The sequence below is a fragment of the Rana temporaria genome, chromosome 2, assembly GCF_905171775.1.
Source record: "Rana temporaria chromosome 2, aRanTem1.1, whole genome shotgun sequence".
Taxonomy (NCBI): Eukaryota; Metazoa; Chordata; class Amphibia; order Anura; family Ranidae; genus Rana; species Rana temporaria.
In genome coordinates, this window is record NC_053490.1 from 272,179,995 (window position 1) to 272,201,332 (window position 21,338).

Here is a 21,338-nt window from a genome sequence, read left to right on the forward strand (position 1 = left end):
GCTGTAGGTCTGTGTTCGGCAGGGCAGTGTGCTCTAGCAAGGTCCCCCCTAGACAGGCTTGTGTGATAGACAAAACACTGATTTAATTAGTGTTCCATCTCCATCTACTATCACACAAGCAGGTCTAGCACAGCCGAACACAGACCCAGCTCTCACACACAGCGAGAGATGCCCGGGTGTCATACACGCAGGAGAGAGGGGGAGCGATGCAGTCAGCTTCAGCTCAAAGCAGCCTCAGGACAGGCAGCCTACCGGGATGGGCCAGTCCGGCACTGGTGATGAGAGAGTGAGTGAGAAACTCGGCAGCGGCAGGCACCGCAAAGCAGTTTTAAAAGCCAATGTGACATGATTGTCTCGGGGGGGGGGGGGGCAATTTCCCTGTTGCCCCCCTGGATCCGCCGTTGTCTCTGATACATTCTCCCCCCCCTCCCCCACAGTAGTGTCCTCCTCTGCCTCTCTTGCATCACCTCTCAGAGTAGTGTCCCCCTCAACCCCCTTCTCACTACCTCAACAGCGCTGTCCTACCCCCCACCCCCCAGATGGGAACACACAGCTATTCAAATGAAAGCCGTTATGTTCCCTGAGCGCCGAACAACTAGACGGCGGGGGGGGGGGGGATGAGACACAGACAAAGCTGAATCTGGGAGGCACAAAGCTGAATTTGGGAGGCACAAAGCTGAATTTGGGAGGCACAAAGCTGAATTTGGGAGGCACAAAGCTGAATTTGGGGGGAGACATGGCTGCATTTAAAAAAAAAGTATCGGTATCAGCGAGTACATGAAAAAAAGTATTGGTACTTGTATTCGGTCCTAAAAAAGTGGTATCGGGACAACCCTAGTTGGTACCCACACAGCTGCCTGATTGACAACTTGCTCCGGCTCTCAGTGCGTGGCTAAGAGCTTAAGCCAGCTGTGCCCACCCCCTCTCCACTCTGAGCTGACTGAGAAATGAGTGATCAGAAGTCATGTGATCGCTTACTTCTCAATCTTAGAGCCAACAGGAGACAGCTGCAGAAACACGATGCTGCAGCATAAAGGTGAGTATGGATTTTTTTATATATATATATATATATATATATATATATATATATATATATATATATATATATATATATATATATATATATATATATATATATATACACACACACATTATTGATATATATATATATATATATATATATATATAATATATACATATACACACACACTCTCTATATAGATCTACATAGTATCTCACAAAAGTGAGTACACCCCTCACATTTTTGTAAATATTTTATTCTATCTTTTCATGTGACAACACTGAAGAAATTACACTTTGCTACAATGTAAAGTAGTGAGTGTATAACAGTGTAAATTTTCTGTCCCCTCAAAACATCTCAAAACCGCTGGCAACAAAAGGGAATACATCCAGCAAAGTGTCCTTTTTAGTGTTGTCACATGAAAAGATATAATTAAATATTTACAAAAACGTGAGGGGGTGGACTATATATATATATATATATATATACAGTGAGGAAAATAAGTATTTGAACACCCTGCTATTTTGCAAGTTCTCCCACTTGGAAATCACGGAGGGGTCTGAAATTGTCATCGTAGGTGCATGTCCACTGTGAGAGACATAATCGAAAAAAAAAAATCCAGAAATCACAATGTATGATTTTTTTAACTATTTATTTGTATGATACAGCTGCAAATAAGTATTTGAACACCTGAGAAAATCAATGTTAATATTTGGTACAGTAGCCTTTGTTTGCAATTACAGAGGTCAAACGTTTCTTGTAGTTTTTCACCAGGTTTGCACACACTGGAGGAGGGATTTTGGCCCACTCCTCCACACAGATCTTCTCTAGATCAGTCAGGTTTCTGGGCTGTCGCTGAGAAACACGGAGTTTGAGCTCCCTCCAAAGATTCTCTATTGGGTTTAGGTCTGGAGACTGGCTAGGCCACGCCAGAACCTTGATATGCTTCTTACACAGCCACTCCTTGGTTATCCTGGCTGTGTGCTTCGGGTCATTGTCATGTTGGAAGACCCAGCCTCGACCCATCTTCAAAGCTCTAACTCAGGGAAGGAGGTTGTTGCCCAAAATCTCGCAATACATGGCCCCGGTCATCCTCTCCTTAATACAGTGCAGTCGCCCTGTCCCATGTACAGAAAAACACCCCCAAAGCATGATGCTACCACCCCCATGCTTCACAGTAGGGATGGTGTTCTTGGGATGGTACTCATCATTCTTCTTCCTCCAAACACGGTTAGTGGAATTATGACCAAAAAGTTCTATTTTGGTCTCATCTGACCACATGACTTTCTCCCATGACTCCTCTGGATCATCCAAATGGTCATTGGCAAACTTAAGACGGGCCTTGACATGTGCTGGTTTAAGCAGGGGAACCTTCCGTGCCATGCATGATTTCAAACCATGACGTCTTAGTGTATTACCAACAGTAACCTTGGAAACGGTGGTCCCAGCTCTTTTCAGGTCATTGACCAGCTCCTCCCGTGTAGGTCCTGGGCTGATTTCTCACCTTTCTTAGGATCATTGAGACCCCACGAGGTGAGATTTTGCATGGAGCCCCAGTCCGAGGGAGATTGACAGTCATGTTTAGCTTCTTCCATTTTCTAATGATTGCTCCAACAGTGGACCTTTTTTCACCAAGCTGCTTGGCAATTTCCCCGTAGCCCTTTCCAGCCTTGTGGAGGTGTACAATTTTGTCTCTAGTGTCTTTGGACAGCTCTTTGGTCTTGGCCATGTTAGTAGTTGGATTCTTACTGATTGTATGGGGTGGACAGGTGTCTTTATGCAGCTAATGACCTCAAACAGGTGCATCTAATTTAGGATAATAAATGGAGTGGAGGTGGACATTTTAAAGGCAGACTAACAGGTCTTTGAGGGTCAGAATTCTAGCTGATGTTCAAATTTTTTTTTTTTGATTATGTCTCTCACAGTGGACATGCACCTACGATGACAATTTCAGACCCCTCCATGATTTCCAAGTGGGAGAACTTGCAAAATAGCAGGGTGTTAAAATAATAGGATTTTTTGTACTCACCGTAAAATCCTTTTCTCTGAAGTCCATGGACGGACACAGCTCCTTAAATCTTGACAAGTGGGTTATGTTCCCTGTTTACAGGAGAGGACTAGGCAGAAACATGTTAAATAGTTAAATACATGTTACATTAACAGAGTTGAACAGCCCCGCCCAGGGGGCGGTCCCTCCAGACATAACCCTCCTCACTGCAGCTTGCAGCCTCAGTTCGTAACAAGCAGTACAAACCTAAAAAGGAGGGGTGGGAGCTGTGTCCGTCCATGGACTTCAGAGAAAAGGATTTTACGGTGAGTACAAAAAATCCTATTTTCTCTTATCGTCCATGGACGGACACAGCTCCTTAAATCTTGACAAGTGGGACGTCCCCAAGCAGTGTCAAAAAACGAGGGGTGGGAAATATATCAGTAAAAACAATTTTAACTTCACCCCAAAACAAGCAGAGCTCCTCAACGGAGGAGGTGCAACTTTAAACAGCCGCCGGCAAAAACTAGCGGCTGAAAAAAACATCATAAGATGCACTCACAGCAACCATGTAAATTCTGGAAAAAGCGTGAACGGACGAGCAAATCGCCGCCTCGCACACCTGTGAGACCGACGCATGATGTCAGAAAAAAAAAAAAAAAAAAAAAAACCCAGGAAGCACCAATTGCCCTGGTCGAAAGTGCTGTGACCGGAAAGGGGGGCCCGCCCTTAGGAGCATAGGCCTGTATGACGGCCTGCCCGATCCACCGAGAAATGGTGGTCGACGAGACCGCCAGGCCCTTTTGTGGACCAGACACCGACACAAAAGAGTCAGAAGCTCCGAAATGGAGCCGTAGTAGGCTGGTATACCCGCAAAGCGCGTACCACGCCTAAAGTATGAAAGGCCGAAACCTCCTTCGGAAGAAGGGAAGGTCGCGGGCGCACCATCACCTAATCCTTATGGTGGATCAAGCATGGCGGCTTGCAAGACAAGACCGCCAACTCAGAAACCCCTCTAACAGAGGTAAAGGCCACTAAAGGGGCCACCTTCTGAGATAGTGTCAAGAGAAAATCTCTGATGTTTCCAAAAGGAAGGTTCCTGAAGAACCGAGAGCACCAGAGTCAAAACTCATGGGGGAAGAGATGGGCCAAGAGGGGAAAGTATATGACAAACCCCTTGCACACAAAAAAAGGGGACCCACCAGGGAACGGGCCGCAAAAAGGCCACTAAAAGAACACAGCCAAGGCTGAAATCTGCCCCCAAACGGTGCTTTAAGCAATTTTTAGATCCAATCCAAGCTTTAAAAACAGCAGGACCCTGGACACCGAAAGTACGCCCGTGGACGTCACTCCATCCCTTCGCACCAAGAGAGGTGCGACGGTAGATCCTCCGGAAGAAGACTACGGTGCCCTGTTGAGATGACCGAGTCAGACAGACCCTGGTCACCTAAAGTCTGGCTTCCAATAACCATGTTAAGCAAGTCAGTGACTGTACAACAGGAGGAAGTATGGGACCTTGAGACAGGAACCTCCTGCCCTGGCAATCGCCAGGGTGCCTCCGCTACCAGGCGCCCGATATCAGCGTACCAAGGACGCCGAGATTAATCTGGAGCGATTAGAATCATCGGGATCTCCTCAGCATCCACTCTGTGGAGCGGCCGAGGAAGCAACTACCATGGAGGAATGGCAAAAAATCACCGATACAGACAACACAGGGCCACCAGCGCGACTGACGCGTCTGTACAAGATCACTAGACCTGGCCACTAACTGACACCCTTGCGGCGGAGACAAGCTGCCAGGAGATCCATGCCATGTGAGGCTCACCTCCTGCAAGGGAGCCGAAACACCACAAGCACAAAGACCAGTCGCCCTGGTCCAGCATCTGGCGACTCCAGTAGTCTGCCTGCCGGCATACCTGATGGTAGACTGAAGCCACGGCCGTGGCGTTGTCCGGCTGAAACCAGATCGGTCGACCACAAGGAGAAGCATAGCCTGATCGCCTAAAATAGTAGGACTATGAACAGTAGACAGCACCTGGTATTCCCAGGCGGTCTTCCACCAGGCACTAGCCAGGCCCGACCCTGGGTAGCTACCGAGACCAGACACATTCAAGGAGGTGTGGTCATAGGTCCACGCAAGTCCAGCGACTCAGGGCCGACTGGACCCCCCAGTTTTGTGAACCTCCAGGTTCACAACCCGTGAGCTGGCATTCGTCGTAAACACCGACCACTGGAAGGAAGGAACAACTTCCCGGACCGAAGAGTCGGGAATCTCTGTCACCAACTCAGAGAGACTCTGACTAGGTGGCGCACAGGAATCCAATGATTTCAGAGACAAGAGATTTTTACCACCTGGACAGTAGTTCCACTGGAAAACCAGGGTGTGGAACTGGGCATACAGTACCACCTTGAAGGAGGCTACCCACAGACCCCAAACCAGCAGGCGCCCGGAGAGAAGACCGATTGCGTGATGCCAATACCTTCTCCGCAGACTGAAGAGTCTGCAATTTCTCCAGGGGAAGAAGGACCTTTGCCACTGAGGAGTCTGGATCAACACTAGATACTCCAACGCTGAGTCGGAACCTAGCATGCCCATAATTTGAACCCTGGGTCGCACACATATAGGGCAGGCTTGCTGCCACTGAGCTACACTTTCTGGCCTAAACGTTTAACATCCACCCGAATCTTCGGAGGGTCTGAATGGGAATAACCCATCCACTAGGTCGGAGACAGAAGCTGCTCTCAGAAGAAAGTCGTCAAAGTAGCCAATGAGGCAAAGCCTCGCTGTCCCAACAAAATTCAAATAAGTGCGAGCTCCTAGCTGAAAACCCATGGTGCTGATGCCAGATCAAAAGGGAGGGCCACAGGCTGACAGAGACCCTTCTCTCATCACGAAGCACAGAAAAAAACACTGTGACATGTGCAAAACGGGACATGCATGTATGCGTCCCTGATGTCCGAGGACGTCAGGACATCCCCCGGATGAAGCACAGCTACCACCGAACAAATGGATTCCATGCGGAACTACCCGACGTTCACAAAGGTATTTAGGGCCTGAGGCCCATAGAAAACCCCAAAACTCTCGTCCTGCAGGAAAGGTAAAATTACCTTGCAGCTTAGCAAATCCCACACTGCCCAAGGCAGACCGACGTGCCGGGAGGGGAAGACACAAGGACAGAACTTTGTTCTGTGGATAGGAGGAAACCCTATCTAGTACTCCGAAGAGACCACCTCGCAGACCCACTAGTCGGAGAGCAGGGAGGTTTCACTGAATTGTGAACCTGCAAGCCGCCCCTCCCACCTAGAGACAGGGAGGGAAGGCTATATACATTGGCAGGATTTGGGTGCCGGCGTGATCGGCTTATGCACCCAGGGACAGATTAGTCCCCCAGCTGGGCCTTTGACGGCCTGGGAGGGTTGCCCCTAAATAATACACACACATAGTGTGTATGTATATTATGTAGGTGTATGCACACATGTCTTTGGAGGAAACCGGAGTACCCGGAGGAAACCCACGCAGACACAGGGAGCGACAATGCAAGCTCCAGGCAGATTGGCGTCAGTGTGAAGATTGGCGTCAGTGTGCAGATTCGAACCAATGACTCTTTTGCTGCCAAGTAATGGAGTTAAGCACTATACCACCGTGTGCATAAAACCATTCTGAAACAGACGCCCTGGATAACAAGGGCGCAGCATTCAATGAAGCATCACAGACCTATATGAGGCCCTGGACCAGCTGGTCCGCTAGGCTAATACCCTCAGGAGAGAGTCGGTGCTCCTCCACTGTCTAGTGCAAAATGCTCACTCTGTGAGTTGTATACAGCACTAGGGGTCAGGACTACTCCAAGATGGCCGCCGAGCGTTCAGAACGCGGCCACAGGAAAATGGCCAGCACAATGTAAGCTGCGCCATAGCGTGGCTACGACAAAATGGGCGCCAATGGGAGTTTTCAATGTAATTGAAAAATCTCCCAAAAAATAGCGCCAGCGACCACTGAGACCCCAGTGTAGTGGCCACAATAGGCCGCAAGCCAGACCCCAGCATGGTAAACATGGAACGGGTCAGTACTTCGGATCTTCTATCAGTCAGATCCATACAAGCGGGGGTTCCCGCCCGGCGGTGAGGGACTACAAAAGCCCTCAGTGGCTTTTCTCATTCCGCATCTCAGAAATTATCAAAGAAGGGCACAGAAGGAAAAAACCTACACAGCGGTCTGATTTGTGTGATCCAAAAAAGACCGAGCCCTCGGCGGAAACCCAGCTGCACTATGCAGCTTAGGAGAGTCCCTTGCAGCAGTAAAAAGCGCACCCATAAATGCCTTATTCTGCCTTTTTTTTTTTTTTTTTTTTTAACTAGGTACCTAGTCCATGGCTCCATAACAGAGCATTCCCCAGGGGATAACGGGGGAAGGGGGCACTCTTTTACCGCCCGCCCGCAGTCCACCCCCACCCTGGCACAAACTGTGTCCAGGACTAACAATAAAAACTCTGTGGGAATCACAGGTGCTAACACCTGCTGCCACCACCAGCATGTGGGGAAGGACCCAGATACTGACTCCAATATTTACATATAGTGTGTATTATAATATGCACACCTGTCCATACAAATAGACAAAAGCTCCTAGAGCCCTATTCAGGGCCTCTCACCCACTTGCTGCGCTGACCAGGGGTAACCAGGGGACTCCCTCAGGAGGAGACTGCCCAGCGCTGCCTGTGAGAGGAAAAGAACCGTGAGGTAACTTTTGCAGGGACCTGTGTTTAAACAGGAAAAGCCTCCTAGGGCTGTTTTATTTAAGGATAAGACACAGATACAGCATAAAAAGCAAAACCGTTACAGGTGTCACCAATCAGTCAGCGTCTGCTGAAGTACAATCATAAACATCTGTGCTCATCATAGGGCTTTTTACCTCACAGGAAAGCCCAATACAAAAAAGAAAAAACACAGGCCAGATAACACAGTCCCCTCAGGAAGGCCCCCTCCCCCCTGACAGCGGCAATGTTAGCAATGCAGCAAGGGAAAGGAGCAGGGAAGTAAGGGGAAGGGACCCCCGAACCCCAGGAATGCCCAGCTGTACCAACCCACCGAAGCAGGAGGGACTGTACTTACCCGTCCAAGCGAGGACTCGCTGATGCATTCCTGACAGAACTACAACCGAAATGGAGGTAGCTGTCGGCCCGGTCCACTGTGAGTGAGACAACACCACAGCCCAGTCATATGTGGACCTCGGAGCAAAGCTCACCGGCCACCTCAGGAGTCATGAGGTATGGCGTGGCAGACCAAGCCTCTTTGCAAAGGTGTGCCCACGCTTGCTGGTCGGACTGAGTAGACTACAAGGATCTATATTATCCAGCCTGTCTCTCAGCCAACAGTTGAAAGAAGATTCTTCAAGAAAAAGTAAAGTAAAATAAAATAAAATTTCTCCTCAGGGCGCTGGGCCCAAAGGGAGCCATACGTCCTTCTCCTTTGCTAGGCAGAACGAAACTGAGGCTGCAAGCTGCAGTGAGGAGGGTTATGTCTGGAGGGACCGCCCCCTGGGCGGGGCTGTTCAACTCTGTTAATGTAACATGTATTTAACTATTTAACATGTTTCTGCCTAGTCCTCTCCTGTAAACAGGGAACATAACCCACTTGTCAAGATTTAAGGAGCTGTGTCCGTCCATGGACGATAAGAGAAACTCATTTTCCTCATTTTCCTCACTGTATGTATATATATATATATATATATATATATATATATATATATATATATATATATATATATAGATGCATAGATAGATAAAGATATATATCCCCAAACCTCTTCTTAACCACTTAAGGACCGCCTCCTGCACATATTCGTCGGCAGAATGGCACGGCTGGGCAAATCCACGTATGTCCTGTACTAGTACCCAGCCGTGGGTCGCGGGCGCGCTCCCGCGACCTGGTCCGAAGCTCTGTGACCGGGACCACGGGACTCGCGCACCCGATCGCCGCTGGAGTCCCACGATCGGTCCCTGGAGCTAAAAAGCGGGGAGAGCCGTGTGTAAACACGGCTTCCCCGTTCTTCACTGTGGCGGCAGCATCGATCGTGTCATCCCTTTTATAGGGGGACACAATCGATGACGTCACACCTACAGCCACCCCCCCCCTACAGTTGTAAACACACTTCAGGTCACACATAACCCCATCAGTTCATTTTCACAATAAACAATGCATTTTAAATACATTTTTTGCTGTGAAAAGGACAATGGTCCCAAAAATATGTCAAAATTGTCCGAAGTGTCCGCCATAATGTCGCAGTCACGAAAAAAATTGCTGATCGCCGCCATTAGTAGTAAAAAAAAAAAAATATTAATAAAAATGCAATAAAACTATCCCCTATTTTGTAAACGATATAAATTTTGCGCAAACCAACCGATAAACGCTTATTGCGATTTTTTTTTACCAAAAATAGGTAGAAGAATACGTATCGGCCTAAACTGAGGGGAACATTTTTTTTCATATAGATTTTTGGGGGGTATTTATTATAGCAAAAAGTAAAAAATATTGCATTTTTTTCAAAATTGTCGCTCTATTTTTGTTTATAGCGCAAAATTTTTAAAAACCGCAGAGGTGATCAAATACCACCAAAAGAAAGCTCTATTTGTGGGGAAAAAAGGACGCCAATTTTATTTGGGAGCCACGTTGCACGACCGCGCAATTGTCAGTTAAAGCGACGCAGTGCCGAATCGCAAAAAGGGGCCTGGTCTTTTACCTGCATTTTGGTCCGGGTCTTAAGTGGTTAAAAGGTATCTATGGTCAAAATGTAAACTCATATTAATTTCTACATTGCATTTCAATTATTAAAGACCATTAATGTGAATGGTCTTGAACTTATCAAGATACCCACACATTGAATTCTGTGACATGTACAGTGGGGGGAAAAGGTATTTGATCCTCTGCTGATTTTGTACATTTGCCCACTGACAAAGAAATGATCAGTCTATCATTTTAATGGTAGGTTTATTTTAACAGTGAGAGACAGAATAACAAAAATATCCAGAAAAACGCATTTCAAAAAAGTTATAAATTGATTTGCATTTTAATGAGTGAAATAAGTATTTGACCCCCTATCAATCAGCAATATTTTTTGGGCTCTCATGCGTCTTCTATTGAGGTGCTGAGATTAGGAGCAATCTCTTAATGGGAATGCTCCTAATCTCAGTATGTTACCTGTATAAAAGACACCTGTCCACAGAACCAATCTCTCCACCATGGCCAAGACCAAATATCTGTCCAAGGATGTCGGGGACAAGATTGTAGATCTACACAAGGCTGGAATGGGCTACAAGACCATCGCTAAGCAGCTTGGTGAGAGGGTGACAACAGTTGGTGAGATTATTTGCAAATGGAGGAAACACAACATAACTGTCAATCTTCCTCTGTGTGGGGCTCCATGATAGGTCTCAACTCGTGGAATTTCACTGATCATGAGGCCGGTGAGGAATCAGCCGATTCCTACAGGGAAGAATCTTGTCAATGTACAGGCCCATCTGAAGTTTGCTAATGAACATCTGAATGATTCAGAGGAGAACTGGGTGGAAGTGTAGTGGTCAGATGAGACCAAAATCAAGATCTTTGGCATCAACTCAACTTGCCGTGTTTGGAGGAGGAGGAATGCTGCCTATGACCCCAAAAACACCATCCCCACCGTCAAACATGGAGGTGAAAACATTATGCTTTAGGGGTGTTATTCTGCCAAGGGGACAAGACAACTTCACTGCATCAAAAGGACGATGGGCGGGACCATGTACCGTCAGATCATGGGTGAGAACCTCCTTCCCACAGTCAGGGCATTGAAAATGGGTCGTGGATGGGTATTCAAGCATGATAATGACCCAAAACACACAACCAAGGGAGTGGCTCAAAAAGAAGCACGTTAAGCTCCTGGAGTGGCCTAGCCAGTCTCCAGATGTTAATAGAAAATATGTGGAAGAAGCTGAAGGTTGGAGTTACCAAACGTGAGTCTCGAAACCTTAAAGGGGTTGTAAAGGTAAAAAAAAAAATCCTAAATGGTTTGCTTTACCTTAGTGCAGTCCTCCTTCACTTACCTCATCCTTCAATTTTGCTTTTAAATGTCCTCATTTCTTCTGAGAAATCCTCACTTCCTGTTCTTCTGTCTAACTCCACACAGTAATGCAAGGCTTTCTCCCTGGTGTGGAGTGTCGTGCTTGCCCCCTCCCTTGGACTACAGGAGAGTCAGGATGCCCACTAACACACAGCTCCTTTCTCTAGCTGCAACGTAGAGAGCTCCTGACTCTCCTGTATTCCAGGGGAGAAGTCGAGCACGACACTCCAAACCAGGGAGAAAGCCTCGCAATACTGTGTGGAGTTACAGACAGAAGAACAGGAAGTGAGGATTTCTCAGAAGAAATAAGGACATTTAAAAGCAAAATCGAAAGATTAGGTAAGTGAGGGAGGACTGCACTAAGGTAAAGGAAGCCATTTAGGAAAACATTTTTTTACCTTTACAACCCCTTTAATGACTTGGAGAGGATCAGCAAAAAGTATTCGGACAAAATTCCTCCTGAGATGGGTGCAAGCTTGGTGGCCACAGTTATGTTTTGTAAAGGTGTCAAATACTTTTTTCACTCATTAAAATGCAAATCAAGTTATAACTTTTTTGAAAAAGTTCTGTTTTTCTGGATTTTTTGCTTTTTTTTCTGTCTCTCACTGTTAAAATAAACCTACCGTTAAAATTGATAATTTGTCAGTGGGCACACGTACAAAATCGGCATGGGTTCAAATACTTTCTTCCCCTCACTGTATTTCACAATGTCCTGTTAATTCATAGAACCTGCCTTCTGAACTTTCAGAAGGGGGAGTCAGTACGGGAATTACAGCTTGCAAATAGCACGGTACCATGAGATACATAGTCCTTAGAATATGAAAATTAAAACAGCAGAGATTTTTCAAGTAGACCAAGTAATGTTTGTATTGCTATTACAATGCTGATGTTCTAGAATTATATGTGGTGACCATAGATTACCTTTAAAATCCATACAAGCAGTGTAGCTGTCAATACAGAAAAATAGTTGGGGTAACCATTTCATATTTAGGAATACAGCCAGCCATGATGCCATGAGGCTGAATTCAGCTTTACAAGGATCACACAGATATAGCATGCATACTTACCATGGTCCATGCTGGACCAATGTAACTATGCGCAAAAAAAAAAAAAAAGTCTGTAATCCAGCTTCAAATGTGAAATAGTGCTTGCTAAAAAGTTTCAAACCCAAAAGCCAATGCTAAACAGGAGCAGCTAGACAGTTCTTGCCACAGATTTATTGCAAGGTTACAGCTTGCATCATAAATGTCTCCTTTAGCTGCTCTAAATATGTACTGCAACTGAATAAAACCTGACCTTTATCGCTTCCTACTTTGCTTAGAATAAAAAAAGAGATTTTTAATACAGCTTACCTGTAAAATCTTTTTCTTGGAGTACATCACGGGACACAGAGCGGCATTCATTACTATATGGGTTATATGGAGTACCTTCAGGTGATGGACACTGGCAATCTCAAACAGGAAATGCCCCTCCCTATATAACCCCCTCCCATAGGAGGAGTACCTCAGTTTTGTAGCAAGCAGTATGCCTCCCAAAATGATTTTACAGGTAAGCTGTATTAAAAATCTCTTTTTCTTTATCGTTACATCACGGGACACAGAGCGGCATTCATTACTATATGGGATGTCCCAAAGCAATGCTTACAATGAGGGGAGGGAGAACATCTCCAAGACAAAAGGATTTAATTTAGAGAAATACTCAAATCATAATAAATCCAACTTAGTTGAGAAAAATAATCTTAAATTTTAAATTTAACTCAAAAAAGAGGAGCCCCCGGAATCCGAGGGTCTCAAACTGCAGCCTGCAGCACTGCCTGCCCAAAGGCTGTATCAGAATTCCTTCTTACGTCCAACTGGTAGAATTTTGTAAACGTGTGGACAGAAGACCAGGTTGCCGCCTTGCAAACTTGAGCCATAGAGATCTGGTGGTGTGCTGCCCAGGAGGCGCCCATGGCCCTAGTAGAATGAGCCCTTAATGATACTGGAGGAGGCAACCCTTTCAAGCCGTAGGCCTGAGTGATTAATTGCTTAATCCACCTAGAAATGGTGGACTTTGCAGCTGCCTGCCCCTTCTTGGGCCCATCCGGTAAAATGAACAGCACATCTGTTTTCCGGATCTTCTTTGTAGCTTTAAGATAGGCCTTCATGGCCCTGACAATATCCAAGGTATGCAGCAACCCTTCCTTTCTGGAAGTAGGTTTAGGGAAGAAGGATGGTAATACCAAATCCTGGTTCAAATGAAAACTGGATATAACCTTCGGTAGGAAGGAAGGATGAGGGCGGAGAACGACCCTGTCCCTATGAAAAATAAGATATGGTTCCTTACAGGATAAGGCCGCCAGTTCCGATACTCTTCTTGCGGAAACTATGGCGACCAAAAATACTAACTTCCTTGTCAGTAGAATCAAAGGAATTTCAGCCAACGGCTCAAACGGTTGTTTCTGTAAACTTGACAGAACAAGATTTAAATCCCACGGACAAAGCGGGGATTTAACTGGAGGTTTAATACGTAAGACCCCTTGAAGGAAGGTCTTAACCAGCGAGTGGGTGGCCAGCGGCCGCTGAAACCACACTGACAGAGCAGAAATCTGTCCTTTGATTGTGCTTAATGCCAATCCTTTATCCACTCCTAGCTGGAGAAAACTTAAAACTCTATCGATGGTGAACTTGCGAGGAAGCCATAGCTTGGACTCACACCAGCCTACATAGGCCTTCCAGACCCTGTGATAAATCACCCTAGAGACCGGTTTCCTGGCTCTGATTAGGGTAGAGATTACTTTCTGAGACAGACCTCTACCCCTGAGAATCAGGGATTCAGCTTCCAGGCCGTCAAATTTAGATGCCGTAAGGTAGGGTGGAGGATCGGACCTTGCGATAGCAGGTCTGGCCGTAGAGGAAGAGTCCAAGGGTCTCCCACTACCATCCCTAAGATTAGTGAGTACCATGCCCTTCTGGGCCATGCTGGAGCTACCAGGATAACTGGTATGTGCTCCACCCGGATCCTGCGCAGCAGGCGGGGTAGTAACTGGAGCGGGGGAAACGCATAAAGAAGTTTGAACTGATGCCAAGGGCAAACCAACGCATCGGTTCCGCAGGCCATCGGATCCCTTGAGCGGGACATGAACCTGTCTAGCTTCTTGTTGAGTCTCGATGCCATGATATCCACGTCCGGCACTCCCCATCTTTGGCAGAGTGCTCGAAAGATTTGTGGATGCAGAGACCATTCCCCCGGCAATAGAGTCTGGCGGCTTAAGAAGTCCGCCTGAAAGTTGTCCACTCCTGGAATGAATATTGCCGATATGCAGGGCACATGAGCCTCTGCCCATAGGAGAATCAAGCTCACCTCTCTCTGAGCGGCTTGACTCCTGGTTCCCCCTTGGTGATTTATGTATGCCACGGCCGTGGCATTGTCTGATTGAATTTTCACCGGCAACCCCTGCAATTTTGACGTCCAAGCCCTGAGGGCTAGTCGAGCAGCTCTGAGCTCCAAGATGTTGATGGGCAACTGCCTTTCTGGCTTCGCCCAAGTACCTTGGCGAGTGCAACCATCCAAAATTGCTCCCCAGCCCGTCAGGCTGGCGTCTGTGGTCACTATCTTCCAAGCCACTGGGCTGAAAGACTTCCCCTTCAGTAGATTCTGAGGGTCTAACCACCAACACAGACTTTGTCGGACTCTTGATGAGAGCGGCAACGGGATATCCAAGGCCTGTGGCCTTCTGCTCCATGCTGACAGGATGGCTGCCTGCAGGATGCGAGTGTGGCTCTGGGCGTATGGTACCGCCTCGAATGTGGCCACCATCTTGCCTAGTAACCTCATACATAGGCGAATAGTCGGTTCCTTCTTGTTTAGAACCAGTAGGATTAATTCCTTGATGGCTTTGACCTTCCTCAGAGGTAGAAACACTCCTTGTTGTTCTGTGTCTAATCTCATGCCGAGATATTCCAACTGCCTTGTGGGCAGGAAAGCTGACTTTTCTCGATTTAGGACCCAGCCGAATTTCTCGAGGTATTGGACCGTGAGGGCCACTGCTCGCTCCAAGCCGGGAGACGAGTGATCTATGACTAGGAGGTCGTCCAGGTATGCTAGGATCGTGACCCCTTGGATCCTTAGCTTGGCTAGGATTGGAGCTAGGACCTTCGTGAACACCCGGGGGGCCGTAGCCAACCCGAAGGGAAGCGCCACGAATTGGAAATGACGCGAAGCCACCATGAAGCGTAGATATCTTTGATGTGGCTGATAAATTGGAACATGAAGGTAGGCATCCTTTATGTCTATGAACGCCATGAAGTCGTCCTTTTGGAGTGTGGCAGCTGCTGACCGCACGGATTCCATCCGAAATGAGCGGACTTTTAGGTATGCATTTACCATATTTAGGTCCAAAATTGGCCTGACATCTCCATTGGACTTTGGGATGATGAATAGGTTGGAGTAGAAACCCAGCCCCTGTTCCAGGACTGGTACCTCTACTATTACTTCCTGGGAAAGTAGATGATTTAATGCCGACATTAATGCGGCTCCCTTCTCCGGATCGTTTGGAATCCTCGACTCCTGGAAATGAGGAGGAGGAAACTTTAGGAAATCTAATTTGTAGCCTGTGGCCACGGAAGACCGTACCCACTCGTCGGGAATGCTGGCTTCCCAAACCTCTGAAAAGAGTCGCAGCCTTCCCCCCACCTTCGTGGGTGGGGGCGCCCCTTCATAAGGTCGGCTTGGGGGCTGGTCTTGCTGGTTTGCGAAACCACTGCTTTCTGCCTCTAGCAGCCTGTCCTTGTGACTTGCTGTTGAAGCCGAAGTTTGCTTTCGCAGGAGGCCGTCGATACTGTTTGGCATTAGAGGGCCCCTGCCCAGGGGAGTACTGTCGTTTAAACGCAGGCCCCTGAAGCTTCTTCTTAGTTGGCAAGAGAGTACTTTTGCCGTTTGAAATGGTCTGAATGTACTTATCTAGGTCTTCTCCGAAGAGTCGTCCTCCATGGAAGGGGAGCCCTACCAGGAGCTTCTTGCATGGGGGCTCGGCCTCCCAGCTTTTTAACCATAAGAGTCTTCTCATATGGATAAGGGATAACGATAAACGTGACGCTTGCTGGATAGAATCCTTAATTGCGTCTACCGTAAAACATATGGCCCTAGGGACATCCGAAAAATCTTCTGCCTGCTGGGCAGGAATAAGTTTAAGCATCTGCTTAATTTGATCCGATAATGCTTGAGCAACCCCAATCGCAGCCACAGCTGGCTGTACTACTGCCCCTGCAGTAGTGAAGGAGTTCTTAAGTAGTGCTTCCAAGCGTTTATCAACTGGATCCTTGAATACCTGTATGTTTTCTACAGGGCATGTTAACGATTTGTTAACACATGAGATGGCTGCGTCCACTGCAGGAGTAGCCCATCTCTTGGAAAATGTATCTTCCATAGGATATAGGGCAGAGAATCTTTTAGGTGGTAAGAAGATTTTATCTGGCTTGTTCCAATCTTGGAACAAAACTCCCTCTAGTAGAGGGTGGATCGGAAACACTGCATTGCTTTGAGGCGCCCTCAGTGAGCCCAAAGCTGAAACCGTCGATACCTGGAGATCTGGTACTGGCAAGTTGAATGCATTATGGACCAAGTCCGTTAAGGCTTGAATCCACCAGCTCTCCCCTTGGGAGACTGCTCCAGACTCCTCTGTATCCGGATCTTCGATCCCTGAACCTACTTGGTCCTTGTCCAAGAGGTCGTCCAATTCCCCTGAGGAAAGGACCTCCTCTTCTGAGGGTCCGCGCTCGGGCGACGGAGATCTAATCCGTTTACTGCCCCGCATAGCTGTGGCTATCATTTTTCCCATTCTTTTCTCCAACTCCTTTAAAGAGGTGAGTAATACCTCGTCCGTGACCATCTTAGGGTTGGACTGACCCGCGCCAGCTCCAGCCCCAGATCCAGATGGCCCCAAGGCTCCCTGTGGGGAAAGCAGCGGCATAACTTTGTCCGAGACCTCAGACTCTCTGGGGGAATCCCCACCTCTTGTACCCTCTGACCCGGATGCCATGGTACAATACCGAGGTACACCTGCTAGCTTATTGGTACTTGGAACTATAAATAGTTAATTGCCCAAACACCTGTTTGGGGGATAAAAAATGCTTCCTCTCCCCTAGATGACTTTTTTTTTTTTTTTTTTTTCAATCTTTTTTTCTTTTTTTTTTTTTCTTTTTTCAAATCCAGGAAAGAAAAAACATTCTGTCCCCCTGAGTAGTATTGCAAGAAAAACTATGAGATGGAAAAGAAACAGCCTATTTCTAGGCTTGAAAACAGTCTTCTGAAGACTGCAATATCCTTTCTGGCCACTGTGTGTCCTCGGCGCCCCGTGCTGCCGCTCTGGTCTTTCCTCCCCAGTTCCAATGTATCGAATGAGCTGTTTGGAACGAAAAAGGAAGGGCCGCCCCTTCCTTAGGCCACTGACCCGCCCTTCCCCCCTCAGCTAAACGGCGCGAATTGCGCCTATAACACGTGAACGCGCGCGCGCCGATAGGGGGGGGGGGGGTTGGGGGGAAGGGAGCCTCTCTGCTCCAGCCTGGAACCACGAGGAGGTCAGCGTTTTGCCTGCTTGAAGGCTCTGAGGAGGAAGACTGATGGAGCATCGCCTGGAGGCTTGCAGGTAAGCACAGCTCTCTGACACACACATACACTTTATATCACACAGGCCCCACTCAATGCTTTTCCAACACTACAAGGGAGGTCATTTCTTATGGGGAATAATACACATAGAGCCATCCTATCATTAAGATATGTGACTAGTTTGCCAGATGCAGCGCATAACTTTAGGCATGTCCCCTGTGACCCCCCAGAAAAAACCTGCTAAGAACCAAGTTCCGCAAGTTTTCCCCTCACTTACCTGCTCCATGCCGCAGGACTTTGCCAAGCAAGAGGCCCAATCTTCCCCCATCTCCGTGGGGATGTCTAGACCTTCAGGCCCTGGGTTCCTATGAAGGATCCACTGTCCTGGGCCCATATAGCACTCTGGCAACAGAAACATTAGGCACCCAAAGGTTTCTAAGTTCTGGGCCCAGGGTCCAGCTCTCTAAAAAGAAAAGCATTATGGGCTATACCCCAAGGGTTTGGGGTCCGGTTACTGACCACTTTAGCGCTGAGGCCTTTGGACAGAACCGGTTAGCTCACCTAATCCCAAGGATGCGGAGGCAAGCTAAACCATGACCAACACCTAAGACACTGGCGTAAAAACTGAGGTACTCCTCCTATGGGAGGGGGTTATATAGGGAGGGGCATTTCCTGTTTGAGATTGCCAGTGTCCATCACCTGAAGGTACTCCATATAACCCATATAGTAATGAATGCCGCTCTGTGTCCCGTGATGTAACGATAAAGAAATATCACTGTCTACAGTAATGAATCTGTTATCGCTTCTCGGCCTTTTGGCTAAGATCAAGTGTAGTATCTGTTCTTATCAGTTGCCAGTAGGTGGTGCTATGCTAACCGTCCTGAGTACACGGTGGAAAGGGATGGCGGTTGGCGGACGCTAAGCCTGCTGGCGTGGAGGTGGAAGCCTTCTGATTTGGACGGAGAGGCATGAGGTCGAAGCTGGAGGGCTGGGCTTCTGGCCTGGATTTGGTGGTGCCTGCCCCAGTCAGTTGTTCGGGAGAGAACCTTTGCTCCTCTTTTCGTCGGGAGGAGCGGTTAGTATTTCCTGAACGTGATTAGGTGGGAGGGATGGGGGTTGTGGGAGTAGCCTGCTGAGGTGGGCTCTCCCTGAACTCCTACCTTCCTGGCTGGGAAGGGTGCTGCTGGTCCGGGCCGGGGGTCAGGGTTCGTTGAAAAGCCTGTGGAGATAGTGCCCTTGGAGTGGCAGTCCAGGGGTGCCATACATTGCACGAGTGTTTGAGGGGCACTTACCGTATGGCACCTTGGCCACGATCTCCACAACACACTTTTTAACACCTGCCTCTAGGGCCGAGCCTTTTGGCTAGGACCAGGGAAATTTTTGTTTCCTGGCCGGAGGGCCGGCCATCGTATTGCATGATGGTCACTTTCCACTCACCTCTACCACCTTCCTTCTCCCCCACTTTCTTTTTTATTTTACCCCTGTGTTTGTCACAGTGCTGGTCCTCAGGCCTTCCCTGAAAGTCTTTGGACATAGTGGGTGGACATAGCCTTCTGGCTTAGTTCGCCTGCTCTCATGGGGTCTACCTTCGGGGGAGCCTCACTGAGGAGGGTTCTGTTTCGGCAGACCCTCCAAGGAAGTTGGGTCCGTGTCAGCTTCGGCTGCACGGACCACAGATTACTCTAGTCCCTGCCAGGAGCCTAACGCCCGGGGGATCAGAGTTGGGTCTTTTCGGAGGACCATTTGACGATGCACCCGTCACAGTTTTTTGTGTATCACTCTTTATGTGTGTGCACATTTTTTCCTGCACCGGGTGAAGTTTTTGGGTCGTGTTATGCACGCCACAGGCTTTTCAATAGAAAAAAAAATGAATCTGTTGCAAAACTTGCAAATCTGTCACAATTGTCTGCCCAGGAATTCAGACACACGGACCATAAATACATTGAGACTTTGCTATGTGACAGGCAGCCTTTAGATTCAACTGTATCACCAACTTATTTGATAAATATTCCCATATTTTTTTCACTAGTATCAAACTGTTTATAGTACCAGGACAGGCAGCATTTCTCAATACAAAATGGGCTGTTGCTATAACAAAGAGATTAAAAAGAGATAAGTTTTTTTTTTTTTTTACTTACCCAGCTGTCCCCCACTGCCTCCAACACTGAGAATCGAGCGATTGAACACTGCCAATCGCTTGGTTTTCATAGCTCCCCGAGCCCAGAGCTGCTCTGCCCACTCCTCGCTCACTGTAGTGCTGGGCTGTGGACGGGGACCGGAGCTGGTGGCTCAGGCTCTCACCGGCTCGCTTAAAGGCTGAGCCGGGTGCTGGTCCAGGCATGTGGGCGGATCCTAACTCTATGGTCGTGATGACGCCTGATGTCAGCAGAGAGTGGACTTCAGCCCGCTCTCTGCTGAAAACGGGTCACAGGAGTGCAAAACAGACTGCACTCCTGTGAGCTTTGGCTGCACTTCTCCTTTAAGCAGCTTGTCAGGACCCAAGTATAGTTTATAATGGATGCAATTTGAGTGGAGAACTGATCTTGCTAGACTTGATTTTCTTTGAATTTTATTATTAATGTTGGATTGCATCATGTGTATGCATACAATTTTAGGGTGTAAAATACAATAAAAAGGATTAGGTTTGGATAAATTCCAGGAAACACACTTATTTTTTTTAATACAAACCCTGTTCTTACAAGTGATTTATTGATGATGTGGTCACTCCCACTAGATTTCTTGTTAATAAGCACTTGTCGATCTCTGCGATTTCATAAACTATGCTTTCTACTGGTACTTTCTGTTCAGTTTGAACCCATTCAATCCCATCAAGCAGATGCAGGCTGGGTAGAGAGGCTGGGTAGCGGAACACTACCGTGGATGCTTAGTTGTATATATGGACATGTCATCGGCTGTGCACATTCAAAAATAGAATGCAAAATGTTCTTAATTTAAAAATAAGTATTTTCTGATACTGCCTAATGCTCACAAATGATATTATACAGTGCACATCAAAACTTACTGCAGCAGGCACTGCTTTTTCTAATCATACAGTAACAACTTCCATGGAGTAGCTAAAAAAATATATAAATTTGTTTTTTCATTAGGGCTAGATCAGGTCAGGAAATGGTTCTGGATAAGATCTACTGTCACATAGGGGTAGAAGAAAGCAGCAGTTTTCATATCACACACAGCGTGCTTGGGATGCTAATGAACTCAGTAAGCAGTGAGAGCTTTGCAGGATAGGAAATGTACTGTCTGACCTTGACTTCCATGCTGTGCTTCACCAGTCGCTCACGGGACTGCAGAATCTCATTTCTTGCCACCATTGTCTCAGAGAGCTCTCGAAAGGACCTCTGTAGATCATTAAGAAGACGAAGCAATACGCGACTTTGTTGAGGTGTCAAATCTTGGGCTTGCTCAGAGATAAATAACTGAATTTCAAAAGCTATGTTCTCCAGTTCTAGCTTGGTGTTAGCCACAGGCTGCCTCAGACTCTGTAATATAGACAGCAGATAAACTAATGTTAAGACACATGATATATTCATCAATAGGTCTGTTGGAAGTACCATCTCTTTAGCAGCCAATTTACTTGTATTAAACAAAAGGAAAATATTCTGCGCTAAGGGTGTAAATTGATGTGTATAAATGCTAATAAA

At 47.2% G+C, this 21,338-nt stretch overlaps 1 protein-coding gene and 1 pseudogene across 18 annotated transcripts in view; one reads left to right on the forward strand and one right to left on the reverse strand.

Moving 5' to 3' along the window:
• The window catches only part of MACF1 (microtubule actin crosslinking factor 1), a 410,210-nt gene that overhangs the window by 166,464 nt on the left and 222,408 nt on the right, over positions 1 to 21,338 (reverse strand). For 16 of the 18 annotated variants that reach the window (XM_040337002.1, XM_040337005.1, XM_040337001.1 and 13 more), the window contains one exon: positions 20,943 to 21,176. The exons of the other annotated variants lie outside the window; for them this stretch is intronic. In XM_040337002.1, coding sequence (XP_040192936.1) covers positions 20,943 to 21,176 — 234 coding nt within the window. The remainder of the gene's footprint in view (positions 1 to 20,942; positions 21,177 to 21,338) is intronic. 18 annotated transcript variants of the gene reach the window in all.
• On the forward strand, positions 18,478 to 18,601 carry LOC120929952 (annotated as a pseudogene).